At 43.7% G+C, this 11283-nt stretch overlaps 1 protein-coding gene across 1 annotated transcript; it reads left to right on the forward strand.

Moving 5' to 3' along the window:
• Nucleotides 1–800: 800 nt before the first annotated feature.
• On the forward strand, nt 801–8036 carry LOC109898981 (cerebellin-2-like). The gene is made up of 4 exons (XM_020494022.2): nt 801–1179; nt 1571–2090; nt 2837–2956; nt 3256–8036. The coding sequence occupies exons 2-4, from the start codon at nt 1797–1799 to the stop codon at nt 3451–3453; spliced, it is 612 nt and encodes a 203-aa protein (XP_020349611.1). The 5' UTR covers nt 801–1179; nt 1571–1796; the 3' UTR covers nt 3454–8036.
• Nucleotides 8037–11283: the final 3247 nt, after the last annotated feature.

Genomic DNA, 11283 nt, shown 5'->3' on the forward strand with positions numbered 1-11283 from the left:
CCCTCACCCCAAGGGCCAAGGGTTACCCACTAGGCTACATGTCGCACCATTAACACTTTGGATTCCCTCACCCCAAGGGCCAAGGGTTACCCACCGTGATCCTAACCACGTTACCGGAGGCAGGAAAAACTCTGCTCCCTATATACAATGTATTATATGACGTGTTGGCCGTTATTGTAAATAAGAATGAGTTCTTAACTGACTTGCCTAGTTAAATAAAGATTAAATAAATATAAAATAAGAATGATTCATTAACCGTTTTAAGCCAAATGAATGAACTGAAATCACATGTTGCTTCGCTGTACATGTTTTATACAAGACACACAAATGGAACTGAATCCCGAACAATCGTCCCTCCAGGCAATATTATCTATAATATCAGATAGACATAATATCAATATTCATAGATACCCTGTTTATGAATTGGAAGGTCGCAAATCAATATAGACTCATGTAATTTCCCCACTGCTATAGCTAATGACAGCGTAGTGGTACTGAGAGACTGCAAGTTGCTGTTAAATGTTAACCTTCTGATTTTGTATCAGAAACACAAGCATTGTAAATCAAAACAGGATAGCATGGTAGTTTGACAATTCTCCTCGTTAGTCAAAGACACGTTCACCATGCACCTGTGGTGAGAAAAAAAAGTCCAGCGGACAGTATCGCATTTCTACCATTTGGTGTCGCACAAGTATTTCGCTGTGGCTCCTGTAAAACTGCCATCTTTGAGCTCAAATTAGTGACATCATGCATAACCAATTATAGGAATAGCGCAAAAAGCAATGATATCCTCTTGTCTTACCCTTTCATCTCTGATTAATCAGCGCGCGACAAGACAGGGGGAAATAAATTGCGGTTGCACACTGGGAGTCAGCCGTGAACTCTGCTGTCCCGTGAGGTCCGGTGATGTATGATCTCACAACATTCAACTGGTTGTGTAAACAAACTCATTAATCCAGAAGGGTGCTTATTATACTAGCCTACTAGTGGGTGGAGGGTCATTGTACGCGGTGCTGTCGACATTCTACTGTACTTGAATATAAAGGATGGGCGTGAGTCGCCCTCGAAAGGGAAGCGAGGGGGGATCCATTTTCAGCATAGAAGGCGAGCTCACTGCTCAGTTCACTCTGCGCGCTGCTTCCTATGCGGAGTGAGAGAGAGGCGCTATGGATACTACAGGTAACGTCCAGGCGCCTTTTCAGGGAAACAGATGGCTATGGTGTTTGGTGCTTGTGTTAGAAAAGAGTAGGCTAGTATAAGAGTAGCCAAATTAAACTTGAGAGGAAGACATATACAATGTATTGTTTTTAGGATTTCCAAATTCCACAATTACGTGCATGGGAAGTGATCATTCTGACTAATATGAATTAATATGAATGATATAGCCTAAATTAAATACCATATAGTTGACGCACCTACAAAATACCTTCTTTGCGTATTACGCACGAGTTGTTTCTAGTTCTAGGAGGATCCCGGGGAATATGTTTTGGCACTCAGTGTAGTAGTCTGTCTTTTAAACACCTAATGGTCTTTGTCATAAATCCGTTGTTATTTGTCTCTTAATCACCAGGAAACACCACACCAGCTGTCTGAAGACCAGCCAAATATCAACTGAAACGCACAGGAGGGAGGGGAGTGTGAGAAACATAGGTTGTGTGTGTGTGTTAAAGTGTGCATGTTAGAGAGAGCGAGAGAGAGGACTAAGGTTGGACCAGGTGATCACGTCCTATCAAACCTCCAAGGAGCTGCCGGCCAGGATCAGTGTTTACAGGAAGGATCAGAGTTCCGACCAGAACATGGTGGTGCCAGCCCGCTGCCCGGGACCCTGTGCCATGCTGGCGCTCAGCCTTCTCATGGGATACGGCGTGGTGCGCTGCGTCGCCGGTCAGAACGACACGGAGCCCATCGTACTGGAGGGGAAGTGTCTGGTGGTCTGCGACTCCAACCCGTCCTCAGACGGCGGGGTGACTTCATCGCTCGGGATATCCGTCCGGTCGGCTGGCGCCAAGGTAGCTTTCTCCGCGGTGCGCGGGACGAATCACGAGCCCTCCGACATGAGCAACACGTCCATGACCATCTACTTTGACCAGGTCAGCCGTCCCCGGAATTTGCGCATGCAAATCTTGTCCCTATCTGGATAGATAATTAATGTGGCGATTAAGAACAAGTTGTTTAATATATATTTTCGGGAGCTGCTACAACATTATTGTATTCCTGTAAAAGGTTATGATAACTTGGTTTGCGTTGATCCGTTTGGAGACGCGCACATTTCCCTTGAGTCTCTTTAATGAAATAACTTGAGAGCAGTTCTGGGGATCAGAACAAGATAATGGGAACATTGTGATCGTCGTGCGTAATTTGCCCCATATTGCCTATTCATAAAAGCTGCAGCTCGTTGCAAGTTGATTTGAAAAGACGTCAGCTGTTGTATCTAGTCCCTTCTATCTATGCTGTAGGTTTGAGGGACGCAGACACTGCGGTGTTTACTATAGATGTGACTGCTGCTGTAAATGCTCCAAACATCAAGTGGAGTATTGTTTTGCGCCCCGCTGGTGAGCTGGGATACTATGGACAGTATTATGTTAATTACACGCCCCCCCTCCCCCCCATTATCATACATCTGCGTTGATCGTGTTCAATTTGAAACATATATTGTCCAACTGTAACAGAATGTTGGCCAATTGGCCAATTGATTGTGCGTTGCGCCTTAAAGTCACCACATGCAAAGTGTAAGTGCTTGATAATTTGGCTAGTTTAACCCTTGCCGCGTCTCAGTACGTTACTCTTTGACTCTGGGTGCTGATTGTGCGTCATGTTGACGCACTTTGTGTTTCAGGCTTTAGTGAACATCGGCAACCATTTCGATCTGAAAGCGAGTGTCTTCCAGGCGCCAAGGAGGGGCATATACAGCTTCGGCTTTCATGTGGTCAAGGTCTACAACAGACAGACCATACAGGTAAGACACATTGTCCACATTTGCTTCACTATGATCTCTATTCAAAGTTTTCTGATTGTAGTTTTCTGATTGTAGTTTTCTGATTGTAGTTTTCTGATTGTAGTTTTCTGATTGTAGTTTTCTGATTGTAGTTTTCTGATTGTAGTTTTCTGATTGTAGGCCTAATTAGTCTACTTTAGTGTGTTGTTGTATGTCGTGGAGCAGCCTACCCAAATGGGCACATTATTTGGTGCGTAAACAGAGTAGGCCTACGATGTAACAGATCTGAATTATGATCTGTGCTGTTTCCGTTACCCCAGGTCAACCTGATGCAGAACGACTACCCGATCATATCAGCTTTCGCCGGTGACCAGGACGTCACTCGGGAGGCGGCCAGCAACGGCGTTCTTCTGCAGTTGGAGCGCGAGGACCGGGTGTATCTGAAGCTGGAACGGGGCACGCTCATGGGCGGATGGAAATATTCCACGTTCTCAGGCTTCCTTGTCTTTCCACTATAATTTAATATGTGATCACGGTAATCGCAAACGTGACTCCTCCATGGTTGAGGAACGATTAAAAAACAAACAAATTTGCTCTTTTATTTGAAGTGGACTGTCAGAGGAAGAAGACAGATTCGTATGTGTACACACTACACACTTTACAGTATCTATTTCATTCAAACATTAACGTTTCCATGGAGTTCGTACATCCAAATCCATCGACTAAAACCCTATCTGGAAGGATAATCGAATCGATCTACCCGTGATGTATAGGCCTACCACTTGTCGATTATTTGGATTTTATCGCTTGGGAGTCAACTAACTTTTGTCAACAGACTGTCAAGTCAGTCTACCTCTGTGTACCCTGACTGTCAAGTCAGTCTACCTCTGTGTACTGCTGAACAGATGAGAATAATATTATATACATCGAAAAGCTTCAAACTTCCCGAACTAACGTGTATTTACCAATGCTCTCTCTATTTTGTGTTTGTGTAGCCTTAAATAATAATATTTCCGTCAAGTGAGGTGTATGGAATTCTTATGGACGTCCAGGAGAAGAAGAGTGCTTTCACGCCGAAGCCTTTTTTTTATTTTTTTTGTTGCAGGAATGGAAGAATGTGTTTGTTTGTTGCTGTTCATGGTGTTCCGTTTGGATGCTGAACATAATGGAAGACTTTTTTTTGTTTTTGTTTTGTGCTTTTCACGGTGTTCCATTTGGATGCTGGACATGTTGAAAAGAAGGCAAATATAGGCTGCCTAACTATCCAGAGATGATATGAAACATTTTTAAAAAAGCGACATATTTCAGCCAATGGACACGTCTATAGAAACTCTTTTACAAAAAAATAATTATTTATCTAATTTATAAAGTACATATTCACATTATGGTGTGTTCTACATTTCGGATCTGCGTAGCTTTAACTGATATTGTGTCCAGTGACGTTGCTCACACATGTACATTGTGAAAAATAACAACAGAAAAATCCCAATTATATGATGTCCCGCCTAATAAATAATATTGCATTGTATACGCGTATGTATTCACTTTTATTATATAGGCTACCAGTTTAGGCTTGCAAATGACATGCAAGGTCGAAAAGGCATCAGGAAAGTAATCGGGATAGAATCGGTCATTAAATGAAGTAGTGTACAGCAAACGGCCTCAGACCTGTAGCGCACTATTGACTGACGCTGTCCATGGTGCTGATCGAGCAGCCGCTTGAACAGAATGCAATGTTACACTTCACAGAGCACTGGAGCCCACACCAACACGCATTCAACTCTTGTGGTTTCAAAATTGAAAACAGATTTTTATCAACTTTGCATGTTTCATTATTGTGAGATCAAACAATAGACAAATCAATACAATACAATAGCATACTGACATTCTCAAAACCGCTATATTTTGATTTGAGTGGCGAAAGAAGTACTCAATAACTCTAATTATCTTCGCAAAATAATTATGCAATGCAGAGACACTGCGTTATTGTTTTGGACCTGCTGTAGAAAAACAACCCTCCATCACACAGGAACAAAGGGAACAGGTCTTCACTACCTTATCATGTAGAACGTAAAGCTGTGTAAATGCCTGGTCTATTTGCAGAGGTGGTGTGTGTGTGTGCGTGTGTGTGTGTGTGTGTGCGTGTGGGATAGCAAATATATAAGTAGATGTTATACCTAATGGTGCCTAGATGTGGAATATAGGCCTCTACAATGCAGTCTTATTGCCATTGGTTCTCTGATGTAGGTCAAAGAGGAACTAATTAAAACAAACATTGTGAAAGATAACGGCCATAAATGAAACGGATAATAGAACAAAATGAATTGGTGTGGTGTAGTTACAGTTTAGCCCAATAGGAACGTAACGGAGATGTTAAGTACACCTAGGATTTTGTCGTTGTTGGTTTCCTTCGGGGGCCGCGTCCCAGCCTCTCCTTGCTGAAACCCGCAGCTCGATATCCAGAGGAAGTCATGACAAATCGTATGTGTACATACCATCTCCGTTATGTTCTTATTAGGCTACACTGGAACACTTTACTTTGACCTTTGCATTGGACCCTCAGAACGTCTGTGGTCTGGAACCCAAAACCACTTACTTGACTGTTGCTACGTGATGCTTAAAAGCTCATGGGTTGTTTTGCATAAGAACATCGTTTTAAACAGCTACCCGGGGTTGCAAATGCATTCAGGCAACTATAGTATCATAAACTGTCGATGTTTATGCCTTATCTCTCGTGGGTAGATTGTGCGTGTAGCCGGAAGAATCTGTCGGGGCTGAATGACACGTACGTGATGACGAGCAGCATTTGTTTGGGTTTTGGAGTTTTCTTCATTGGTTATTTGAACGTATCAGGATGAGGCGAAAGCGGTGCTCAAATTGCTTTGCGCGTGTTCCCAGCCGGATTGGAAGGGGGCTTTGAATGATAGTTTTCTAAAGGTGGAGACCAAACCTGGGGGTCAAGTACATGTGTGTTTGAGTATTTTATATTTAAAAACTTTTGTTCTGTATATTTGAGTATTTTCTATTTAAATACTTTTGGAGCATTTGCAAATACACAGGCAAAAACATTTCGAGTATTTGATTGGATATTTGTAAAAAAAAAGAATAAAAAAAGTTGAACAAATTGAATTTTAAAGTTCTTTCAAATATTTTTTCAAATACTATCTTTAAATACCTTGGTCGAATTCATGGGAGTGTATTCGAGCCTTCCTAGTGTATTTCCAAATACATTCCAATATTGAGCTACTTGTTATTTCAAATGAAGGTTAACTGAATACATGTATTTAAGTGGATTAAAAAGTAATTGAAATGACTGAAATAATATTTGAACCCAGGTCTGGTATTTTGATAATGATGCAGGTGTGCATTGTGCTGTATGCCAAGCAGTCATGACAGCAGCAAGATGGCAGACTTTAGCTGTGGATCAATGATATTGGCTGAGATCTGCTATCCTCAAAAGAATGCTAAAATATTCTTATGCAGATTATCATTTCTCAACTAATATTGATCAAAGTCGATTATCTCAGCAGGATCTCTTTTAGTGACTTTATATTCACCTATCAAACATGTCAATGGCACAAAATAAAGAGATTTGTATAGCCTATTATTCAAAAAATCTTATAAAATGTAATGTCCAAGAAAAAATCCAAGGTGGCAACTGAATTGGCATTGGAAGTGGAACCCAGCTGGTAACTGTCTAGGGAATCAGCCTTGACTAGTTCTATACAGTTCCTACCCTGAACATACCAGACACTATAAGTGCACTTTCTATACAAAATATGTTTTATTGTAACATACATGTGTAGTGAAATAGGTTGTTTTAGAGGGTCAGCCATCATAGTACATTGCAAATTTGGGTTAAGTGCCTTGTCAAGCGCACATCTACAGACTTTTCACCTTGTTGGCACGGCTACTCAAACCAACAACTGAAAGGTTGCTGGCCCCACGCTCTAACCGCTAGTCTACCTGCCCCCCTAGTACACATCTGGTTGATATGGCCATTCATTTTTCCATAACGAGACCTAAATGTTCTAATGGGACCAACAGCTGAGAGCACAGCAGAGCAGGGAGGCCTGCTGTTACTAAGACAGATGACAGGCCAGCTATAAGAGTAGAATGGACCTGGAAACCAACCTACAACTCACCGCCTCCCTTTCAATAGCTATTTGGACAGCATTGTATAACGCTCCATAAACTTGTGATTAAGCCCATACTAACTCAAACCATCTATTTTGGGACCATTGATTCCCCTTATTATAGTAGTGTCTCATTCGCTTGTCTGTTCAAGGCTTGATTTCTCAAAATGTTTCTTGTTGTTCCAATTATTTGAATCCGTAGAGGCATACACAAAGATATAAGGGATTATTTCTGTGTGTATTCTAGCGACGGGCCTTTTTCCACAGGAAGCTTGTACAATATCGGCGATCTGCTGCTAGCCATGAAACTTCAAAACACCATATTGTTGCTGGATGGGTGTATTTGATATTAGCATCATGTAGCAGAGATATGAAAGTTAGCCACCTGTCTAGATGAGTGTATTTGATATTAGCATCATGTAGCAGAGATATGAAAGTTAGCCACCTGGCTGATGTGCACATCTCTATGTCTTCTGTTAGCAGCACTCGTTTATAAGTGCGAACCATGGTTGTATTGGGTATTGGGTGTCTACGGCATTTATCAAAGATGTGAAGTGATAAAAACACCATGTGTCTGCCCCAATAGCACCATCAATCCCTGTTTATGTAGAGGGGAGGGGAGTGGGGGATTTTATGAATGTATAGACAGCAGCATATTGTGCTTTGTGGGCCCTATAAATATAACGATACAACTGGTACCACCCACTGAGCTAATATAGCCATATGTTTTAAAGATGTCTTTGTTTCAGAGTTAGTCTCTTGGTGGCTGGTTTGCTTCTTGTTAAATACCCTTTGAGGCTTTGTCTTTGGGCTCATGTTTCATTTTAGCCGCTCACCCAGCAGGATCGTAAAACTTCAATGTGGGACCTCACAGCACACAGCACGACAATACTTTATGCATTACAGTCTAAATGACATATTAAAGTCATCCGAGGCATATTATCTGTGGCTTCAGCCAGTTCTAAGTGAATGGTAATTTCAGTTATTCATTAAACTGTAAGTTTGGCGAGGAGTCTTAAACACACACACAAACACACACACACACACACGCACACATACACACACACGCTTAAATGCTCCCCTCAGAGACACAACTGTAATTCCTAGCCAGTCAGGCTTGAACAAAATGCCACGTACCTAAACATTTCAAAACTGACAGAGAAAAACGCAACAGTAAATCGATTAGAGCAGTCCCATATCGATGTCCTCTGGTGCTGATGTCCTCTGGTGCTGATGTCCTCTGGTGCTGATGTCCTCTGGTGCTGATGTCCTCTGGTGCTGATGTCCTCTGGTGCTGATGTCCTCTGGTGCTGATGTCCTCTGGTGCTGATGTCCTCTGGTGCCGATGTCCTCTGGTGCCGATGTCCTCTGGTGCCGATGTCCTCTGGTGCCGATGTCCTCTGGTGCCGATGTCCTCTGGTGCTGATGTCCTCTGGTGTTGATGTCCTCTGGTGCTGATGTCCTCTGGTGTTGATGTCCTCTGGTGCTGATGTCCTCTGGTGTTGATGTCCTCTGGTGCTGATGTCCTCTGGTGCTGATGTCCTCTGGTGCTGATGTCCTCTGGTGCTGATGTCCTCTGGTGCTGATTTCCTCTGGTGTTGATTGGAGGGCTGTCATCCAGAGAGCATTACAACTGTAACGATGTTGGAATTTAATAGCCTTCGCCTTCAATCGTCAATATTTAGGGAGTATTTTTGTGTATAATTTCCTTGCCTGACGTTTGATCTATCTACGGTAGCTGAAACAAGATCATTAATTTGTTATCACCAATAGTGTAAAACGGTGAATAACTACTCACATCTTCATGAAAACCATACAGAGTAAATGCCATGGAAATAAGTTTGACCCCATTGACAATTACCGTTAGTCACTGGATTGCCTTCAAATAACGAGCTGTTAGTGGACCTCGAGACCCCTACCCTAAAGGGTCTTTGAGACCCCTACCCTAAAGGGTCTTTGAGACCCCTACCCTAAAGGGTCTTTGAGACCCCTACCCTAAAGGGTCTTTGAGACCCCTGCCCTAAAGGATCTTGTAGACCCCTACCCTAAAGGGTCTTTGAGACCCCTACCCTAAAGGGTCTTTGAGACCCCTACCCTAAAGGGTCTTTGAGACCCCTACCCTAAAGGGTCTTTGAGACCCCTGCCCTAAAGGATCTTGTAGACCCCTACCCTAAAGGGTCTTAGAGACCCCTACCCTAAAGGGTCTTGTAGACCCCTATCCTAAAGGGTCTTGTAGACCCCTACCCTAAAGGGTCTTTGAGACCCCTACCCTAAAGGGTCTTTGAGACCCCTACCCTAAAGGGTATTTGAGACCCCTACCCTAAAGGGTATTTGAGACCCTGACCTAAAAGGTCTTTGAGACCCCTACCCTAAAGAGTCTTTGAGACCCCTGCCCTAAAGGGTCTTGTAGACCCCTACCCTAAAGGGTCTTGTAAACCCCTACCCTAAAGGGTATTTGAGACCCTGACCTAAAGGGTCTTTGAGACTACTACCCTAAAGGGTCATTGAGACTACTACCCAAAGGGACTTTGAGACCCCTACCCTAAAGGGTCTTGTAGACCCCTGCCCTAAAGGGTCTTTGAGACTACTACCCTAAAGGGTCTTTGAGGCTACAACCCTAAAGGGACTTTGAGACCCCTACCCTAAAGGGTCTTTGAGACCCCTACCCCAAAGGGTCTTGTAGACCCCTACCCTAAAGGGTCTTGTAAACCCCTACCCTAAACGGTCTTGTAGACCCCTACCCTAAAGGGTCTTGTAGACCCCTACCCTAAAGGGTCTTTGAGACCCCTACCCTAAAGGGTCTTTGAGCCCCCTACCCTAAAGGGTCTTTGAGACTACTACCCTAAAGGCCCTACCCTAAAGGGTCTTTGAGACCCCTACCCTAAAGGGTATTTGAGCCCCCTACCCTAAAGGGTCTTGTAGACCCCTACCCTAAAGGGTGTTTGAGACCCCTACCCTAAAGGGTCTTGTAGACCCCTACCCTAAAGGGTCTTTGAGACCCCTGCCCTAAAGGGTCTTTGAGACCCCTACCCTAAAGGGTCTTTGAGACCCCTACCCTAAAGGGTCTTGTAGACCCCTACCCTAAAGGGACTTTGAGACCCCTGCCCTAAAGGGTCTTAGAGACCCCTACCCTAAAGGGTCTTAGAGACCCCTACCCTAAAGGGTCTTAGAGACCCCTACCCTAAAGGGTCTTTGAGACCCCTGCCCTAAAGGGTCTTTGAGACCCCTGCCCTAAAGGGTCTTTGAGACCCCTACCCTAAAGGGTCTTTGAGACCCCTGCCCTAAAGGGTATTTGAGCCCCCTACCCTAAAGGGTCTTGTAGACCCCTACCCTAAAGGGTGTTTGAGACCCCTACCCTAAAGGGTCTTGTAGACCCCTACCCTAAAGGGTCTTTGAGACCCCTGCCCTAAAGGGTCTTTGAGACCCCTACCCTAAAGGGTCTTTGAGACCCCTACCCTAAAGGGTCTTGTAGACCCCTACCCTAAAGGGACTTTGAGACCCCTGCCCTAAAGGGTCTTAGAGACCCCTACCCTAAAGGGTCTTTGAGACCCCTACCCTAAAGGGTCTTTGAGACCCCTGCCCTAAAGGGTCTTTGAGACCCCTACCCTAAAGGGTCTTAGAGACCCCTACCCTAAAGGGTCTTTGAGACCCCTACCCTAAAGGGTTTAAGTAACAATACACATTTGGACCATTTACTGCTGTGTGTATTTCTCTTTGCTTAAAAACCAAGTGGACCTCAGGAATCAGCATACAACATGTGATTGTGAGGGGCTGTTGTTCTCCACTTTAATAGTATTTCATGGGGTTCTCTACAGAGTCCTCTAAACATTAGAGGACCGGACTGCTTGTCGGAAGACGACAAGCCGATGCCAGTAGTTGGCCCAAAGTTTCAGACACACAGATTGGTTCACTATCTCTCTGATTTTTGGAGAGATAGTCGTCTTGGCAGAAGGATACACGTTTCACCGCCTGCTGTTCAGAGTTTCATCCCGGCTGTGTTCTATTGTCTCCTTATATGAATCCAAGAAGACTGATAGGACTTCCTGCTTTAAACGTATTCCTCATGGGGGACGCTGAAGAACAACTCAAGCGTCACAATCACAAGAGAAACACTGACCATCTCCTGTATTTAACATTTTTATTGAACAATACATAATAGTCCAGTAAATACAAGTAGTCACGGCAACTAAAATCCCTCACACAAAATGTCTA

Source organism: Oncorhynchus kisutch, linkage group LG11, assembly GCF_002021735.2.
Source record: "Oncorhynchus kisutch isolate 150728-3 linkage group LG11, Okis_V2, whole genome shotgun sequence".
Lineage (NCBI taxonomy): Eukaryota > Metazoa > Chordata > Actinopteri > Salmoniformes > Salmonidae > Oncorhynchus > Oncorhynchus kisutch.

Excerpts from the sequence above, each read along its gene's own strand:
- LOC109898981 (XM_020494022.2), top strand. The coding sequence starts at position 1,797 with ATGGTGGTGCCAGCCCGCTGCCCGGGACCCTGTGCCATGCTGGCGCTC. Across the intron at positions 2,091-2,836 it reads TGACCATCTACTTTGACCAG|GCTTTAGTGAACATCGGCAA; the intron begins GTCAGCCGTCCC and ends TTTGTGTTTCAG. Across the intron at positions 2,957-3,255 it reads ACAACAGACAGACCATACAG|GTCAACCTGATGCAGAACGA; the intron begins GTAAGACACATT and ends CCGTTACCCCAG.